General features: G+C 34.2%; 1 protein-coding gene across 4 annotated transcripts in view; it reads left to right on the top strand.

Moving 5' to 3' along the window:
• Nucleotides 1–19,750, top strand: part of C1GALT1 (core 1 synthase, glycoprotein-N-acetylgalactosamine 3-beta-galactosyltransferase 1) — a 36,776-nt gene extending 17,026 nt beyond the window's left edge. For 3 of the 4 annotated variants that reach the window (XM_032874395.1, XM_032874405.1, XM_032874422.1), the window contains 3 exons: nucleotides 3,834–4,070; nucleotides 7,631–8,298; nucleotides 15,789–19,750. In XM_032874395.1, the coding sequence (XP_032730286.1) occupies nucleotides 3,834–4,070; nucleotides 7,631–8,298; nucleotides 15,789–15,980 (1,097 nt within the window). In that variant the 3' untranslated portion in view covers nucleotides 15,981–19,750. Of the gene's footprint in view, nucleotides 1–3,833; nucleotides 4,071–7,630; nucleotides 8,299–11,439; nucleotides 11,515–15,788 lie in introns of all 4 variants that reach the window. The other variant, XM_032874414.1, reaches the window with a different exon arrangement.
• The last annotated feature ends 1,056 nt before the right edge of the window (nucleotides 19,751–20,806 follow it).

Here is a 20,806-nt window from a genome sequence, read left to right as displayed (position 1 = left end):
GTACCATCACTTCTTTTGCAACTGAAATCTCAGTTGTGGAGCCTGAAAATCTTTATTTTTATTTTTTATTTTATTTTATTTTTTTGAAAATCTTTATTTTTAAAATGCTCCTCAAATGATTCTGATTTTATATCGGGTTTGGAAAACATTTAATATTGAGAACTTTCCTCCACTTAATTTTAATTAATATATTAGAAGCCCCCAGAATGTGCAACTTAGTCATACAGTTCTCCAATCTGATCTACTTCAGCACTCTTGTTAAGAATCTGAAGAGTTGAGGATGCTGATTTTTGCCAAAACTCAGAGTAAGATTTGGGGTGCATTATACCCATATGAGATGGCTGTTTTATACCAGGAACAAGAAAGAAAAATCAAAGTAAATGGAAATTTAGTCATAAGGCAAGAGTCTTTGAAATTGGAAGGTGATGAGGTAAAAGCAATAGGGATAAGCCAGCACATGTTGCTTGATAATGCTCTGGAGGAGGAGGGTGAGGGGATGGTAGCCATCCAACAGCATCACAAGATATTTCTTAACTAAAAACAAGTTGTTTTAACATCAGGAAGTCAGTTTTCTTCCACTCACCCCAGAACAGGTGTGTTGCTAAAAAAGTGCTACCTCAGCTAAGAAAACCATAAAATGTCACTGGTTTCCTACAAACACTAAAGCCTCCAGGCTGCAGAAGTAGACTTGTTCTGAAACTCAATGTCTTAGAAAATGGCGGGGTAGCAGGTTAGTTTTCACAGTTACCGGAGCAGGATCACTGTTTACTTGATAGTCACTGTCTTGAAGTCCTTCCCCTTCTCAGTCATCGTGCTTTCTGTGACTGTTGCTTTCTCCTCTAATGCCAGGAGTAGTAGAGTCTGTAGCAGTGGAGAATTCATTTGGACTCTGCCCTTCTGAGACTGTGAAGTGATTGTATCTGGTACTAAGGTGAGGAAAGTCACAGCAAGAAGAAAATACAGTACAAAAAGAAAATAAGTGTGCTAGAAGGCAGACTGTCAGAGAATCAGAAGATGTGGGAAATTACTTGCAATGTGGCTCCTAGATGATACCTCAGTTTAAGTGTCTGCTAATATTACCTTAATAGCCTCCCTTCAGGTTTATTGCTTCAGTCTTATTCTCTAATCTTTTTACATTTACCATAAGAAAATTGGTGTTATGTTACCTTTCATTCACTTCTCTTGGCTTCATGTTTGCAGTTTATGGGATTTTCAAATTACTTCTATTATGGGTAAATTCTTAATAATATACATTGTTATTTTAAAGAATTCTAGATGCTCGAATAGTTCTCTTTAGCTTATTTTTTCTTATGTAATGATTCAACATTTCTATACATTACTCAGTGCTCATCATAGTAAGTGTATTCTTTATATTCTTTATCTGTTTCACCCATACCCCACTGACCTCCTTCTGCCAACCACCAATTCTCTGTAGTTAAGACTCTGTTTCTTGTCTCTTTTTTCTGTTTGCTTGTTTTGTTTCTTAAGTTACACATATGGGTGAAACCATATGGTATTTGTCTTTCTCTGAGTTAGGTCTACAGATCTACCCATGTTTTTGGAAAGTTCTTATTCTTTTTTATGACTGAGTAATATTCCTCTGGTGTGTGTGTGTGTGTGTGTGTGTGTGTGTGTGTGTGTGTGTTTCTCCCACATCTTTATTCATTCATGTACGAATGGATACTTGGGTTACTTTCATATCTTGGCTGTTGTAAATAATGCTGCAGTGTACATAGGGGTGCACATATCTTTTAGTATTAGTGTTTATTTTCTTCAGATAAATATCTAGTAGTGGAATTACTGGATCATATAGTAATTCTACTTTTAATTCCTTGAGGACCCTCCATACTGTTTTCCACAGTGGCTGCACCAACAGGTTCCCTTTTCTCCATATCCTCGCCAACACTTGTTATTTATTTCTTGCCTTTTTGATTCTGGTCATTCTGACAGGGGTGAGGTGATAGCTCATTGTGGTTTTGACTTGCATTTCCCTGATGATTAGTGATGTTTAGCATCTTATCATGTATCTGTGGACTATTTATATGTCTTATTTGGAAAAATATCTCTTTAGGTCCGCTGCCCATTTTTAACCAGATTATATGGGGTTTTTTGATGTGGAGTTGTACAAGTTATTTCTGTATTTCAGATATTAAAAACTCTTTATCAGATTATATCATTTGCAGATGATCTTCAGGGTCTTTAGAATTTCATAAGAATCACTTAAACCAGGAGGGATATTTTCCCTGTGATTACAGATTACACCTTTTGGGTGTAAGGATTTCACTAAAAACCAATCTAAATGGGTAAAAGATGACACAGCAAAGGAGAATTTGAGATCCCCTGTCAGGGAAAATAGCAACAAGACTGGGTAATCTTATTTCTGCTTTTCCTCTGGGTAATTTTATAGGGGAGTTCAGTGGGACATATTGCTCTTCACCCATGAAGGCCCACCCTTCTGAACTTTAGAATGTAAGCTAAGATAGAGCAAAGGAAGTAAGTAAACAAGTGCCCGCCAGTTTCATGTGGGTAATTTACATCTCCCATATCACTGAGCAACTTTGCTCACACTCTCTTTCCTTTACTTCAGCTTCCCCCTGGGGTCGTCCTTCTCAAACTTGAAGAGAGGGCCTGAGATCTGAGATATAAGATGAGCATGGTGTAGTTCCATGGCATGACAATTTTACTTACAGATTTGAGGATAAATATATTTTCATTAAATAGACATATATTAAACATGTATTAAAAGAGGTAAAGTGAAAGGTCATATGGGTTTTTTTTTATATAAGTTTTTTACTCTAGCAAATATTAACACAAAAAAGTATGTAAATAAAAAATGTAGAGCTTGGTGAATGTCAGGAAAGTTAACTATGTTAAACCACTAATTTATTCTGATAATTGCTTACTTCCTTTTTTCCATCCTTTTGCTCCTAACTTTCTAAGATGTTTAATGTGTGTCTCCTATAAGCAACATGTAGTTGAGTTTATTTTTTTCTCTAGTCCAGTTGGCAATCTTTATCTTTTAATTAGAGTTTTCAGTCTTTTACATTAACGTCATTGGTAATATATTTACATTAAAATCAATCATATTACTATTTGTTTTCTGTTTATTTCATCTATTCTTTATCCACTGCTCTTTTTTCCTTATCTTGTTTTTGATTATCTTACTCACATTTTCTGTTTTAGTTATATATTCATTTACTGTTTATTTTAATGATTATACTAGCAATTACATTATACATTGTTAGTCTTTTAAAGTCTAGCATTAGTACTTTCACCACATCTGGACAACAAAATGATTTTAGAACACAAACTCTCTGTGTCCTCCTCACGATTTTTGTACCGCTTATGTCATTTGTTTTAATGATAATAGTAATAATACCTTGTGGGATATTATGTCATATATTAATTTATATGTAATATGTACCATGTAATATAAAAAAGAAAAAAGGTAAATTTAAGTATTTTGACAGCAAAAAAGAAAAAGAACATGGCAAGCAGGCTTGGTTTCACAAAGGATCCTGGTGGGAATTTTTTTTTTTTTTTTTACTCTATTTACCCATGCCCCACCGTAACAATGATTTTCTAACTTATTACTCATCTGTTTTATTGAACTGTCCACAGGGTGTGTTTTAGCGGCAACTAAAAGGATGAAAGTTTTAAATACTCTCAGAAATGTTCTTTTATATGGAAGGAAGTAAATTTCCCATATGGTTAAAAGTAATCAACTTTTTGTGCGTGTGTTTTTGTGTTTTTTTTTAAGTTACCAAGTTTTTTACTCATGATATGTATATTGCTTTCTAATTTATAACATCCTGCTAATTTTTTTCTTACAGAAATACACTTTCGGGAAATGGCCTCTAAATCTTGGCTGAATTTTTTAACCTTCCTTTGTGGATCAGCAATTGGATTTGTTTTATGTTCTCAGCTATTTAGTATTTTGTTGGGAGAACAGGGTGATACCCAGCCTAATATTCTTCATAATGATCCTCATGCTAGGCACGCAGATGATAATGGACAAAATCATCTAGAAGGACAGATGAACTTCAATGCAGATTCTAGCCAACATACAGGTATGGTTCACTTTATTAAGAAGTAAACAGAAACCGTATTTTTCAGTCTCTGTAAGTGTTATGAGAATTGGAAAAAGCTATTTATGTGAATTTTGTTATATGCAATATTTTTTTATTAAAATGAGCTTAATTCCCAATATTTAATGACCCTGCTTGGTTTGCCTCAGGAAGGAAATTGCTAACACCCAGATTTATTTAGGGAATAAGATATTAATTTTGAATTTATTTTAAAATAGAGACAGTTCCGAAAATGTAATTTGGGGGAGAGCAGAACTTTTCAGATTAGATTTTTTAAAATTATTTATTTACTCTGATTTTGTTTTCATGGTTTATGTGTTTTTAGTGTTTTTGCTATTGTTTTGGTCTTAGTTTTTGCTTAGTCTTCTTCTAGAGAAACTCAAGAGGTATATGTAAATCCTAGTTTATATATATTTTTTCAACAAGAGGCATAAAAGACTAGGGAGGTAGAAACTAAGGCTGTGTTATAATGACTTCATTTTCTCTTACCTTATACCTGTTACCTCCCTCTATACCTGATGTTCTCAATTGTGTCCTCTAGGAGCCAACATTTAAAAATGTTGGTTTTCTTCAAGTTTCTGTCCCTTGGCTATTTCGTTGTATGTGTGATATCATCAATTCCCATAATTTTGATTTCATCTCTTCTTTATTGTCTTTATCTTAACCCAGTTCCAAACATTGTGAAAAAAAAAACATTAAAGTAATTCAAAGATTTCTGCAAATGTGATTTATTTGATGATAAAGAATATAGCAGCTTGGAAACAATTGGAATTCTGGGTTACAGAATTGTTTCTTTTATCTTTTGGTAGTAAATTACTTCTTTCTGACCTCTCAAGAAGAGGCTGAGGGATGAAGTGTACCACATACATCCTGGTTGAGTTGTATGAACTAGTAAGCATGTGCATACTTACAAATTATGTCATGTTATGTTTAAGTGTTTATATAACTGATCCAGTTCTGAGTAGGTGCTCTGTATTCTTATCAAAAGCAGCTTGATCACTAGACACTTGCTCTGTAGCCTTGCTCTGGATTGTTAAAGGGCTGCTTGGCACATGCTTCTCTGCTAGTAGGCTGTATCAGGTCAGTATAAGCACATATATTAGGTACCTACTTGTCCGGCTTGATGGTCCACATCTGTTGAAGCTGGAGACTATGAAGTCATGGTAGGTGTTTTCCTTCACTTACCAATCAATCCCATTTATCCTAAGTTCCAGCATTCTACTTCTTTACCATTTTTCAGATTTCCTCTCTCAGTTCATTTCCCCTAGTTGAGGCCTTCAGTTATACCCACGTACCGGCATTCAACCAAACTTCACCATACCTTTTGTCCTTTCTTATTATGAGCATCTACTCATTTAAAGACCTCTATTTTCTGCATTATCTCTATTTTCCCTGATTTTGCATTATCTCCCCTTCTCTTTTCCAGCCAAGTTCCCATTCCACACTCTGTAGGATTTATCGGCCACTGCTTTCTTTTTCTGCAGCACATTGAACCCTTTTACATACCTCTGTTATAGTATCTCTCTTAGTGTGTGTCAAGTGCTGGTTTGTGTGCCAAGGTCCACTCTAAGACTGAGTTCTTCTGTAGCAGGACATATGGTATACTCACCTTTTCATCTCTTGTGCCAGCATATGCCTACAACAAAGTAATTAATCAATGAATAATTACAAAATGAGAAACAATATTTACCAGATTCCAGCAGTGGGGAGAAGGTTGTCTTGATCAAAGTGAAACATTGAGAATTCCTGCATCTACCATTTTCCCTATGCATCCAGTATTTAGTTTATCTGTAGCCAAAAGATTGGGCTCCTGAAGTATATGAAATGTGAATGTTCTCTGTCTGAAGGGTGATTCTGTTTTTGAATTGTGAATTATTGATTTTTCAGGGGGACGTGAGAATATTTTTGAAAATTCCATGCCCAAGCCTCACCCAACCTTGTATTAGTTCTCTTTTAGTGGACTAGAAATTTATGTCTCCAGTTGTTAATTTTTCACAGGACAAAGCTTTTGTAACTCACTGGTTGACCTTAACTTTAAGGATATGCTTCCTTGGGATTCTGCCTAGAACATTACTATAAAAAGTGTGGTTTTGCAGACTTATGCTGGTCCACAGCTACACAGGTATTGAAATTGGGACTCCGCAGTTAGAAACTTTCAGGGTAATTTAACAGAGTAATTTTGCCTAAATCCAAAACTAAGAATTAGAATTTGTATTTTATATTTCTTTTATTAATTTTTCTAGTAATTCATTTTTAGCTTATTTACAAAAAGTATAGGTCTCTAACTATTGAAAATAAGAATTGATCCTTCACCAAGCAATGATCTAGGATCTTAAAATGGAACTCTTCCTTTAAACCAGTGGTACTCAGTATATGATCCTGGTCTGACAATCTGAATTGTTTATTACCAGTCTGCACCCAGATAAGGAGATTGCACCAGGATGTAACTTATTTAAGCTCACTGCTTAGTTAAGTGGACTTCCTTGGAAATATAGCAAGACTTCCCTAATGAAAGAAGTAATATGGTGTTTTATATTCTGGCATGGCTCCCTATTTCTTTACAGAGGAGTACTTTGAAAAGCACTGCTCTAGACAGTCTTGGAAATACTACTGTTACCTCTTCTGTTCTGTTTCTGACTGATGGATTTGCATTTTGGAATGAAATATGTTACTATCAAAAGTAACCTCAACTCTGCATTAACTTCTCTTCTTCAAATTGCGGTCATCATGAAAGCCTTTAAAAAAATTTTTTTTTTTTTTTAAGATTTTGTTCATTTATTTGACAGACAGAGATCACAAGGAGGCAGAGAGGCAGACAGAGAGAGAGGAAGGGAAGCAGGCTTCCTGCCAACCAGAGAACCCGACACGGGGCTCAATCCCAGGACCCTGGGACCATGACCTGAGCTGAAGGCAGAGGCTTAACCCACTGAGCCACCCAGACACCCCATGAAAGCCTTTTTTAAACCCACCTTAGGGTTTGTATAGATTTCTAACAGTGAACTCTGGTGGAGTCCAAAATGAACTGTTTTTTTTCAGCAGCATGTCTTTCCTGTCCTGCAGAAGTTTATTTAGAGCTGCAAGAAATTCCTGTCAATGTTCTGTTGAGAACCCTTTGTAGAATGAAGTGAAAAGCAGAGACTAAGACCGTTCTTCATATGTATACCTATCTCCAATCTCCAAGACAACTTGTTAAAATGCAGATTCAAGTTGAGTAGGTCTGGGGTGGGGCCCGAGATGCTGCATTTCCAACAAGCTCCCAAGTGATGCTGATCCTGTTTGGTCAACCACAGTTCAAATAGTAAGATTTTAAGTCATAGTGGCAATTCTTTTTACTGCAATGGATAAGACTGACATGAAACCAGTAAATCAGAATGTCAGTTCATATTAGGTTGAGTTTTTGCTTTCTTTCAGTTAAATCACTAATGGTAGAAAGGTAAATAGAAGGGGGGTTTTAAAATTGTTGAAGAAAATTTTTCATCAATATAATTTATTTGAATTTTACATCTATGCAAATACAACTCTAAAAATTCTTTGTTTAATAGATGAGAACACAGACATCGCTGAAAACCTCTATCAGAAGGTTAAAATTCTTTGCTGGGTTATGACAGGGCCTCAAAATCTAGAGAAAAAGGCCAAACACGTCAAAGCTACATGGGCCCAACGTTGTAATAAAGTATTGTTTATGAGTTCGGAAGAAGATAAAGACTTCCCTGCAGTAGGATTAAAAACCAGAGAAGGCAGAGACCAACTATACTGGAAAACAATTAAAGCTTTTCAGTATGTTCATGATCATTATTTAGAAGATGCTGATTGGTTTATGAAAGCAGATGATGATACATATGTTATCCTGGAAAATTTGAGATGGCTTCTCTCAAAATACAACCCTGAAGAACCCATTTACTTTGGGAGAAGATTTAAGCCCTATGTAAAGCAGGGCTACATGAGTGGAGGAGCCGGATATGTTCTGAGCAAAGAAGCCTTGAAGAGATTTGTTGATGCATTTAAAACAGACAAATGTACACATAGTTCCTCCATCGAAGACTTAGCATTGGGCAGATGCATGGAAATTATAAATGTAGAAGCGGGAGATTCCAGAGATACCATTGGAAAAGAAACTTTTCATCCCTTTGTACCAGAACACCACTTAATCAGGGGTTATCTACCTAGAACCTTTTGGTACTGGAATTATAACTATTATCCTCCTATAGAGGTAAGTTTAGAAATTTTATTACTGTATAAATACTTAGACTGGTTTTTGTTTACTTAAAAACTGGCAAATGTTTCTTTAGCATCAATAATTAAGAATCCTCTTTACTCCTTTTATATAGAGTGGTAATGTATAACAAAATAGATGAGAACATGAGTATCAGCAGTAGTAATTCAGTAAATATTGCTACTATTACCTACTGTTTATTGCCTGTGTCAGGCACTAAAAATACAGCAGTAAATATGGCCAAGCTCCAGTTCTTGTGAACCTTATAATAGTATATTATGAACCTTACATTCTGGATATAGAGACATACAGTAAACAGGTAGACTAGTAAAGATAAAATATGATTTTAGGTTGTGATAAGTACCCTAGAGTAAAATAAGACCAAGTGAGGGGATAGAGAATGAGTGGACTGGGGCACCCCAGTTTGGATGATTAAGGAAGATGTCTCTAAGAGGTGACTTCTGAACAGAAATCTGAGTGAGGTTAGAGAGCAGGCTGTGTGAAGAGCCTTCTGGGCTTCAGGAATGATGTGTGAAAAGACTTTAAGGTTTAGAATTCTAGGCTTCTAGAATTCAAGTCTTCGCCTACTTAATAGTTAGTTAACCTTGGATGGACAGAATTTGCCCAATTTCTGAGCCTGATTTGCCTTATTTGTAAAATGGACCTGATCTACCTATTTGATTAAGTTGTGATTAGAATATAGTACAGTGCCTGTCACACTGTAAGCGTAAGAAGCCTTAGCTCTAATTTGATACCATAGCCTTCATTCCTGAGGATTTTATCTAAAATACGTTATTTTATTAAATTCCTCAGCTAAATGTTTAAGAAGAATTAGTATCTTGTACCCACCAACTAGCCTTACCATATATTAATCTTTTTTGTTTGTTTGTTTGTTTAAGATTTTATTTATTTATTTGACACGCAGAGATCACAAGTAGGCAGAGAGGCAGGCAGAGAGAGAGGGGGAAGCAAGCTCCCCGCTGAGCAGAGAGCCTAATGCGGGGCTTGACCCCAGGACCCCGGGATCATGACCTAAGCTGAAGGCAGAGGCTTTAACCCACTGAGCCACCCAGGCGCCCCTACCATATATTAAACTCTAGCCATATTTGCTTCCTTTTTTAAAAGAAAAAGGTATAGATACAATTGAGGTCTGTGTACCCTCCCCAACCAAGTTTTCTTATGTCCTTCCTCAGTGTTAACCACTATCATGAATTTAATATTTGTCATTACGATGTATGTTTGTATCTTTTTTCCTACATGTTTGTGTATCCATAAATAATATATAGTATTGTTCTGTAGGTTTTTAAATAAATGGACTTATTCCATATATATCCTTGAACATTTGCCCTTTTAATACATTAAAGTTTATCCACATTAATGTATGTATGTGCTTTTCATTAATTTTTAGGCTTCTGTATAATCTAACATGAGCATCTGTAATTTATCAATTCACCTACTGATACACATTTAGTAGGTTGTTTCCAGTTCATCACTGTTATGAGCATTGCAGCAGTGACTGACTGACTGAAGGACATCAGGAGTCATGAAACCTAGCTTTTAGATTCAGATCTGTTATTGATTAATAATGCATGTAGGCAAGTCATTAGTACTCTATGCCTTCTTTTTTCTGGCCCTAACATACAAATAATACACTCATGCTAGCATTCTCATCTTCATAAGCCAGCGTTTGCAAATCATTATCTAGGACAGTGGTTCTCAACTGTGGACTTTTTGCCTCCTAGAGGACATTTGGCAAAATCTGGAGACATTTTTGGTTGTTAACTGGGAGACTGGCATTGGGTGGAGGTTGTTACTGGCATCTAGTTGATAGAAATCCTCAAGATTGTAAACCCACTAGATACTAAACATCTCACAATGCACAGGATGGCTTCCCACAATAAAGAATTATCTGGCCTAAAATGTCGGTAACACTGAGGTTAAGAAACCTGGATCTAGAACTTTTGACCCAATATTTAGACACTCAGCTTTAAAAGGAAATGTTGAAGCACATCACAACTGCTTCTGATATCAATCAGAATGTTCTTGGTACTTACTCAGACATAATAATTCCTTACAGTAATTCTGCATTTAATAGATGACAAAACTGAGGCTCAGAAAATTCAAGTAATTTGTCCTGATAAATATTCTAGGCAATTTTACAAACCATGCTGATTATAAACTCTTGTGATTTCTATCATGGGTTCCCTTCCCCTCCATGATTAATGTGATATGTGTCCCAAAGGGTTGGGGGTTGAACTGAGGGATGTTACAATAAATATTCTGCTGTTGGGATAAAATTCCACTTTAATAAATAAACAGTTTAAAGTTCAGTTCTATGTAATGTGTCCATTTCAAACCTTATGCTAGGATTTTATTGCTCTTGTGGATGCAACAATTTCCTAGACTGTAAAACAGATGTATTCATAAGTCTACATTGTGATAGTCTATTTTTGTTTTGTTCTCATGAGGTACTACTCTGAAATTTTTTTAAATGATTTCATTTATTCATTAGACTGCACAAGCTGCGGGGAGCACCAGAGGGAGAAGCAGACTCCCGGCTGAGCAGGGAGTGCAGTGCGGGGCTTGATTCTAGAACTCTGGGGTCATGGCCAGAGCCAAAAGCAGAGTAACGGACTGAGCACCCAGGCACCCCGAATGTTTTTTTTAAATGTAAACTTTTCTTAGTATAATCTGACCATTCCTAGATTACTTGAGCCCTTCCCTTCTTAATGCTGTACATTCCCATATAAAAATATATCTAAACTTAAGAACATTACAAATAAATATAACAAAGACACCTAAATGCATGTAAGATTTTAATAAGAGTATCTGCTACAGACAGTAATAGCAAAGGGACATCATAATTGTCACTATTTTTTAACCAGTAAAATACCCTTCTTTCCTTTAAGAGTGCTACTACCCACAATTCTCACCTACAGATAGGGTGTACCTAACAGTATACTTTGTATGAACAAAATAAATATTTCTGTGATACATCAAATTGTGGTAGTTTTTAAAATGGTTGCAAGATTTATGTTTTTTCTATAAAAATTTATTCAATTATATTGAAGACACTAAAATAAACTTGGAAGAACCAAAATTGACCCAGCTTCCTAATTATTGCTTCTTCTTTCCCAGGAGTGTTCGATACAAACACATGTGAAATCTAACTTCTATTATTACTCATCCATCATTTAATAAATTTTCTTCTCCGTAAGTGAGTTACTATTTTCAGAGTTATCCTAAATCACTGAAAACACAGTGTGGAAAATGTTTATTTTAGCAAGTCAATGTGTGAGATATACAGCTGACCAGAGACTTATGTTCTTAAGTTGGGTTTAGAACTTAATCTTCATGCATTTCCCTTTTCACACCGCCTTCTCACTTCCCTAAAAGTGATTTATTCCCTAGGACTAAAAGTCTCTTCCCTAGGAATAGACTTTTCACCAGAGAATTTTTAATCAGTCTTAATACAGAGGATTTAAAATAGTGTATGTGTGTGTAATAGTCTATAGGTAATAGTGTATATACATACACATGCACACACATGTACAGATATATACACATATATACACACACATCTACACATATATACATGTGCCCCATATGTGAAATTACCTTTTTTGTAGGTCAGAAATGATCAAATAGGATTTATTCTGTTTTTCAATTCTGATTACATTAACTATAACCCATCTGAAACTTACTGATACATGGTCAAAATTGAGAGCTCCAGATTTTTCCAAATTGTTAACTGATCTTTCCAGTACCATTTTTTAACTAAGTCTTATTTTCAGTAGTGATTTAAAATAATCTCCTTTATCATATACTGTAGCGTTACTTACAGTAGGGTTGGTATCCGGTATTTCAGTTCTGTTCCATCATCCTATTTGGTTTTGCCTCAGCACCATATTGTCTTGAACCCTGTAGCTTTACTGAATTTTGAAATTATTACTCTAAGAGTGTATATTCCTCTACTTTATATCTCTTTTTTTCAAATTGTTTTGGTAACACTAATGCCTTTATGTTTATGTATTTATCCATTTAGGGACAATAGATATCTTTGCCTGGGATTTTTAAATTTTATTTTAGGTCCCTTAGTAAAGCTTTATAGTTTTCTCCAGATTTTATTTCTTCTTAAGTATCTCCCTATGTTTTTAATATTTTTGTTACTATTTTACTTGGGCTTTTTTTTTTAAAGCTTTTTAACTGGAATATATGAAAGCTGTTATTTCCGTTTTTTTTTTTTAAAGATTTTATTTATTTATTTGACAGGCAGAGATCATAGGTAGGTGGAGAGGCAGGCAGAGAGAGAGGAGGAAGCAGACTCCCTGCTGAGCAGAGAGCCCGACGTGGGGCTCGATCCCAGGACCCTGGGATCATGACCTGAGCCAAAGGCAGAGGTCTTAACCACTGAGCCACCCAGGCGTCCCAGCTGTTGTTTCTTAAAAGCATCTTTAAAATCTGCCTCTGTTCCTGGATTCTCTATATCTGATGATTTTTTACTTGACTTTCTCGAGTTTAGGTAGTAGCCATTATTACATGCAAAGAGCTATTTTGTTTCTAATAGTTATAGCTGTTTTCTTTTTATTGCTTATAAATCTTAATAACTGTATCCTGGTCATCTAGTAAAAAAACAGTAATGCCATAGAGTGAAACATAATGTAGTAAATCTTATTAAAAATATTATTGCAGTATTTCAGGGTCATATGAAGTTGCTTTCAGAGAGGATCAGCAATTTAAAATTCACAGCTATTGGTCTAGTCCTTCAGTTTAACATGTACTTCCCAGTATAGTAGCCATTAGCTAGGTACGACTATTGAGTACTTGAAATATGGCTAGACTAAATTGAGATGTGCTGTCAGTATAAAATTCATTCCTGATTTTAAGAACTTACCACAAATAAAAAGAATGATTTCATTAATAATTTTTAAAATATTGATTGCATATTGGAAAAGAATAATATGGACTTATTCATTTGAAGTATATTCAAATTAATTCCTTTTTTTTTTTTTAACTTTTTAAATGTGGCTCCTAGATTTTAAATGGCATCATGGGGCTCACATGTATCTATTGGATGGAGCTGGTTTGATGATCACAAGTTGACTTATCATTTTACTTTTCAGATTTGTTCCTATCCTTACATTGCCAACGGTGCTAAGAAGTAGGCACCAAATAATTTTCCAGTGCCTACACAGTTATCCAGAAACCCCAGATACCTGGTGTTTGTTTCAAAGGAAAGTTCAGAGAGAAGGCCAGAGAAGATGCAGTGGGTAATTCCCTGATAATTTTTACTGCATTGTAAGCTACTTACTTCCAAACATGAATTATTAAATGTTCAGTATGAACATTTAATAATTCATGTTTGGAAGTAAGTAGCTTACAATGGGACCTTGTCTCTGGGACCTTGTCAGAATATCTTTCTTCTTGGGTCCTTGCAAAGATACTAGATAGAATCTGAAGTTTTGTTGGAGTCACCTGGGTGAAACATTCTCTAAATACCAAAATAACCTTGTAACTGTTTAGTTCTGGGGCCAGTTTTGTGTTTTCTTTTTTTTTAATGTTCTTGCTTTTTTTTTTTTTTCTGTTGTTTTTTTTTTTTTTAATTATCTTGTTTTTGTCTTTTTTAAAACCTATTCTCATACCAGCTCTGTTAGGAATCTGAGAATTATATTTCTGGACAAATGTTTCACTCTGACTTACTTACTGAGGACCACCTAAATGTGATTATTTTGTCAATAATGTTGGCATTTATGGAGCATTTACTATATAGGCCACGCTGGTTCCAAGCATTTTATATACATTATCTCCTTTAAGTAACCATCTTTTGCAGATGGGGAAATTGAAGCTTACAGAGGTTAAGTAACTTGCCAAAAGTCATACACTAGTAGGTAGAGTTTGACCCTAGTAGACAAACTTTGGATTCAAACTTAGAGTTGACTCAGCACTTCCTCTCGTAAATACTATATTGTTTGGGTTGATGTCCAGATGAAGTATTTGGTTGCACATAATGGGCAAGGATTTTGTAGTCATTGAATGCTTCAAAGTTGTCTTTCTGAGGTTGAGCCAAGCAAAAAGATAGAGTGAGAACATAGGAAGTTTAAAAGAAAAACTCAGAGGGCTGCCTGGGTGGCTCAGTGGGTTAAGCCTCTGCCTTCAGCTCAGGTCATGATCTCAGGGTCCTGGGACTGAGTCCCACATCAGGCTCTCTGCTAGGCAGGGAGCCTGCTTCCTCCTCTCTCTCTCTCTCTCTCTCTCTCTACTTGTGATCTGTCTCTGTCAAATAAATTAAATCTTTAAAAAAAAAGAAAAAAAAACTCGGAAATAGAGCATCATTCTTTGTATAGCTGCCCCTTTCATTTGAAGAAGTCTCAAGAATTTTTTCGGTGAAAGCATTATAGACTATGAGAGAATATGATTTCAGGTAGATATGTTTTAGCAGTTTTCATGTTTAAGTCATAAAGAACTCTACAAACTCTTGGTTTCTTCCACAAGTCTAATAAATAGGTGCCTCTGCTTTACCTTGCCACCTTTGGTGCTTGGAATCTGTTAAAATTAATGTTTCCCCCTATGTCCTTTTGTTTTATTTCTTAAATTCCACATATGAGTGAAATCATATGGTGTTTGTCTTCCTTTGACTAACTTATTTTGCTTAGCATAATAATACCCTCTAGTTTATCCACATCATTTCAAATGGCAAGCTTCCATTATTTTTGATGGCTGAGTAATATTTTATTATATATTTATACCACATTTTAATCCACTCATGAATCAATGGACATTTGAGCTCTTTCCATAATTTTGGTAACCACTAATCTGATTTAGGTCAATATAGTTCTGTATTTTCTAAAATGTCTTATAAATAGAATTGTTGTAGTCCTTTGTGATCTGTTTTTTTACATTTAACAAAATGATTTTTTAATCCAAGTTAATGAATTTATCAATAATTCATTTTGTATATTGCTGAATAGTATTCCATCATATATGTATATATATGGCACATTTTGTTTATCAGTTCATCAGCAAATAGCTAATTGGTTTTTTTGTATTTGGGGCTACTTTAATATGAACAATTATGTACAGTTTTTTGTCTAGACATGTTTTCATTCATTTTGGGTAAATACTTAGCAGTAAGATATCTGGCTCATATGACAGGTCTATGTTTAACTTTTATTTTAAAAAATCTACTGAACTATTTTCCAAAGTATCTGTACCATTTTGCATTGCAGCCAGCAATAAATGAGAGAGAGCTCCAGTTGCTCTAAATCCTAATACATTTATCCCTTTTAATTAGCTTTTCCTAATAACTAATGATGTTAACTATCTTTGCATGTATTTTTATATGACGTGTATTTTTGGTTAAATAAAAGCATGTTAAAATCCTTGGCAAAAAAAAAAAAAAAAATTAATGTTTCCTTCATCAGTATGTGAATATTGTGTGTTAACTATGTGCTGTTTCTTAATGATGCCTGTTTCTGCTACTTTTTTAGGGTCCTGGTTGCTGTTCTGATCTTGCAGTTTCTTTTCACTATGTTGATCCTACAACTATGTATGAGTTAGAATACCTCGTTTATCATCTTCGTCCATATGGTTATTTATACAGATATCAACCTGCCTTACCTGAAAATATACGAAAAGAAGTAAGTCGAGATTACAAAAATGAAGATCCAAAAGTAAAATGAGAACCCTAGAAAGAAAAACACAAATGAAGAGGTAAAATGTTCAGCATTGCACTGAAGAACTTCTACATTTCTGATACAGAACACTGGAATACCAGTGAGGAATTCTTTCTAAATGAACATTCCATATTAGAAATCTTTCCTATGAATGACTGTAAACTGAAGCTTTAAGTGAGCTGTGAAGTCTGTTAAAATGTGTTTTGATACAGTAATATATATATGTAATATATATATATTATATATATATATGAAAAACTTGTGTTTTTAAAATGGTGGCCAGGTAGAGGGACTAGAAACGAGATTTTTGTTTTCTATTCTTGACCACATGTATTATTTTCACTGAGAAACTAAGACACTTAAATTTTCTAAAACTACAGTGCACATATTAATAACACACATGATGCTAAATAGGTCTGCCTTAAAGAAAATTTTAGGAGGAAATAGTGTTGCTTAATGTTATTCATAAACTCAAGACATGAGTTTATATTTGTAATAGGATATAAATGAACCAAACCCTTCCCCCCCACACACACACTCACACATGTAGTTTTTGTCTAATGGAAATTTCCTGTGACTGTAATTGGCAGTATTTCTTCCACACAAAGTAAAGTAAGAATGGCACTTGTCCTAAAGTGCATTAATAAAACCACATTTTGAAATTATATGGGCCTCGACTGTATTATATACTTGGTTCTAATTAGTAATTAATGTTTTACTGAGTCCCTGTTGTCTCTTTTCTAAATATGTTTATCCTTGAATACAGTTTTAATTATTAATATTTATTTACTCAAAGCATTAATAGCATTCTATAAACATGCATTTTAAAATATTTTGTTCCCAAATTTACCCATTGTTAATTGTGGGTAACCAATAAATAGTAAATTTAATGCTATTTGGGGATGCCTTTCTTAGATCAGTGCCACTCTCAGGAATTAGTGTCATTTTAAGTTGATTATTTAAAACTCTTTCCAACTACATAATTATAGTTCCTTTTGTTATCATCCTGTTAAGAGATGAGAATTTGTTTGTGCCTTTCATAACTTGTTTAAAGCAAAGTTTAGACATTCATTTTTAGGCTCTGAAGTGGCTATTAGTTGCACTGGCAAATTAATTTGAATGTACAATTTTCACCAGAGTTGATTAAAATATTAGAAAAACAGAGTGCTTAAACAAAGTGAACTATGCCAGATATTAAAAGACCAAATACTTAAATCATGAAAATCAGCCTGAATTTTGATGCTGACTTACTATTTTGGGGTGGTTTTTTGTTTGGTTGGTTATTGGTTGGTGGGTTTTGGTTTTTGGTTTGCCGGTAGATAATTCTAACAGAGCAGAACACCCAATTCAACACTGTCATCAAAAATATGTTCGTAAATATTTCATTCTGATTTTAGTGACCTATTTAAAGAATTTCTGGAAGGAAAGAAAATTTTAAGCTTTGTTGTCTTTAGTAGTATTATCTGAGTGTATCATAAAATAATATTTTGCAGACTTTCTATAAGATTATCTTAAATGTTACAAATGATTTACATTTTTTATGTTTATCATTATGCTAATTTTACATGGCTATCATGCCATTGAATCTGCTGCTTAGCTGAAGAGTTTATATTTATTGTGCCAAAACATGTCAAAATTATGATCTCTTTGAATGGTATATATTGAGAGGATGTTCTTGGTGACGATTAGTGGTAATTATGGATTACCCTGTCCTGTCCACACATTGAAAAGTCCCACCAGTTTTTAACTTAAATTGTCTTTTGTTGTTTTCATGACACTGTTACCTGCCAGAATTTCAAGGCATTCATTCTTTTCTTTGAACAACTCTTCATCTTGGTGTGAATATGAATTTATTTGCAGTCCATATATGCTACTTTCTAAAAAACCTTAAAATTTACTCATAGGAAATTAACATTTTGATGAATCCTGGGGTCTGGAGTCAGACTGCCTGGGTGTAAATTCTTGATCTATCACTTACTAAGTTTTGTAACCTTGAGCAATTTACTTAATCTCCCTGTGCCTCAATTTTCTCATCTATAAGTTAGGGATGGTAATACTATCTACCTCACAGGATTTTTATGAGGATTAAATGAGTGAATATATGTACAACTTTTAGAATACTTGTCTGGCCCAGATTACGGAGCAATAAGTGTAAGGTTTTATAGAATGTAAATATTTGTTCTAAGTGAATGAAAATATCTGCTTTATTCAATTAGATATTGAAGGAAATATTTCATACATTTCTTATAATAAGTAATAGCTAATTTTTATCTAATGCCTACTGTATGCCACATGGTGTGCTTTAGATAGTCTATGTACATTAGTGTTAATCTTCACAAATTGGGTATTCTTCCTATATTGTAGATGAGAAAACTGAGGCTCAGAGAATAAAAGTAATTTTTTCACTGTCATAGAGCAAGTAAGTAACAGAGCCAGGATTTATGCTCCAAGTCTGTGTGTTCTTTGTACCATGTCAGCCTTGAGGTTAGTCATTTAGCACTGTTTCTTTCCATTTTTACTTATTAACATTGTGATATGATACATCAGTCAGTAACAGACAAATTAACTAGCCAGATTGTTATAGTGGCTCTCAAATTGTCATTCTTCTATACTTGCCCGGGAGCTTGTTAAAATGCGGATTTCAAGACTCTGGTCCCAGAAATTCTGATTCTAGCATGGGGCTCAGTACTGTGCTTTCTTACTAGATTCCCTAGGTCAGTGGTTCGATGTGTTGTTGTCCCCAACTAGCAGTATTTGCACCATCTGGGAACTTGAAATGCAACCTCTCTGGGGCCCCCACCCCAGACCTTCTGGGGAGTCAGAAACTCCAAGAGGAGAGGCTAGCAGCTGTGTTTAAACAAGCCCTCCAGGTGAGTGAGTCCTATTCATTCTAGTTTGGGAACCAAGACTTGGGTGATTCTGATGCCAATAATCCTTGGAATGTGCTAAAGATTTATTGCTCCTTAAGTAAGGTATCTTTCAAAGATTTAGATGAAGCATGTTTTAAATCTGTGTCATCCAAGATCATACTATGTTAAATGTGAGAGACTTTAAAGATAACTTTAAAGGGTCCATGGATCATTCATTTTTTGACGAAATTCTTTAGCTTCTTCAGATTGACTAATACCAGGGCCCACAATAACGTATGTCATTCTCCAAGTTTAGTAATTTCACAGTTGGGGCAGGAAGAGTTTATGAAGTACTAGTAAATACATAATAATTCATAAAAAGCATAACTAAATGAGTGTCCTCACTTGTTAGTAAAAAAAAAAAAAATCCAGTTGTAAGCAAAAAACTTTAAATGGGGGTAGCAAAATACTACTTTATAATATGCAGATGTTTTTCTGCTAATTCGTGCTATCAAAATTTCACCACTTTCAAGAATCAGTTGACTGTCCTATATGACCTAGTACAGCAAAAAATTCTCCCCCAAGTATTCGGTAGAGCACATATAAGCAGATTTCATGATGATCACTTACCATCTTTTAAATTACCATCTTTGTCATTTGGATAAATGATTTTAGTGTGGTCTCAAAACATAAGGCTTTTGCTATCTTTATGTTTCCCAGTAACAGTATACTTATATTTCAAATGGGAAGTTCATAGGTGATACAAAGCAAATTTTTGTCCCAGAGTTCAATTATTTGTTTTATCTTAAATTTCAGAAGAATTTTTGTTACTGTAAGATGATTGAAAATAAAGTACTGGCCAGTTTTTAATATTTTTTGAAATACGGTAGTTGTATTTGAGCATTAAATTTGTTAACTGATAATTTTCATAAGTGTTTCTTGAGTATTAATTTTTCACTTCCTTGAGCCTATCGAACTATATAGTATTTCTGGATTGAGACTTGAAAAAAAATGCCTCACTTTATTGATTAGATCAAGTCTGTCCTTTTGTTCCTCATTTAAATTTTCAGTTCATTAGAGTATTTTGTCTTTGACAATTTCTTCTTCTTTGTATTTGTTGCCCTCTATTTTCTTTACGATTAATTTCCATTTCTTAACTACTTTAATGCTGCCTTTGCAATGTTAATTTGGCTGTAATTAGTGATTAGAATTTGTATCACTTACTAATAATTTTATACCTATTAACTTTAGATTTCCTTATGAGATTGAAAGAAAAAAATCTAAGAATAATGCCTGCTGGCTCTCAGGATACTTGCCCTAGTTAAAAGTCTACAGTTTTAAACTAGTTCTATATATACAATTACTAAATGAACTAAAGTTATTTGGATTCCATTCCCTCACCCCCCTTTTCTCAAAAACAAACCAAAAAACTCATTTGCCTCATTTCTCTACTGTAGGCCTAACAGAAACATTCTTAAGCAATCTGGGGGACAACCTGTTGTTTATTTTATGCTAAATGTAACCTCTATTGATTTAAAAATATGACTTATATTTATATATTAGAGTTGAAATAGAACTTTTAATACAGATTAGAGCAAAAACTTCACAAATTCTCCCTAGAGAAATCAACTCTAAAACTAGCTTCAGAAGTGAACAGTGCTCTGTTTCAACCCCTTTTACCTCTAGTTTTTATCAGTTCAGTTTAAATAACTTTGCAGGGCCCTACCAATTAATAATCCATATAAAGTATATATTAGAGGGAAACTAATCTTACTGCTAAGCAGTGTGTTATATTACACAGTGAATATTTGTGTTTTGGAATTTTGAAATTATGTAAGGTTATAGTATTATGAATGGTTTAAAAATGTGTGGTGACTTACTTATTTTAAGTGATCCACCAATAAGTCAGAAAAAAATGTATTTTTAAATATGTTTTTTAAAGTGCCTTTTGAACATTTTTAAACAATGGATTTAAACAACCAC

This window comes from Lontra canadensis, unplaced genomic scaffold, assembly GCF_010015895.1.
Source record: "Lontra canadensis isolate GAN:19392208 unplaced genomic scaffold, GSC_riverotter_1.0 scaffold2, whole genome shotgun sequence".
Taxonomy (NCBI): domain Eukaryota; kingdom Metazoa; phylum Chordata; class Mammalia; order Carnivora; family Mustelidae; genus Lontra; species Lontra canadensis.
Note: the sequence above shows the minus strand (reverse complement) of the source record. Positions and strands in the feature narration are given on the sequence as shown.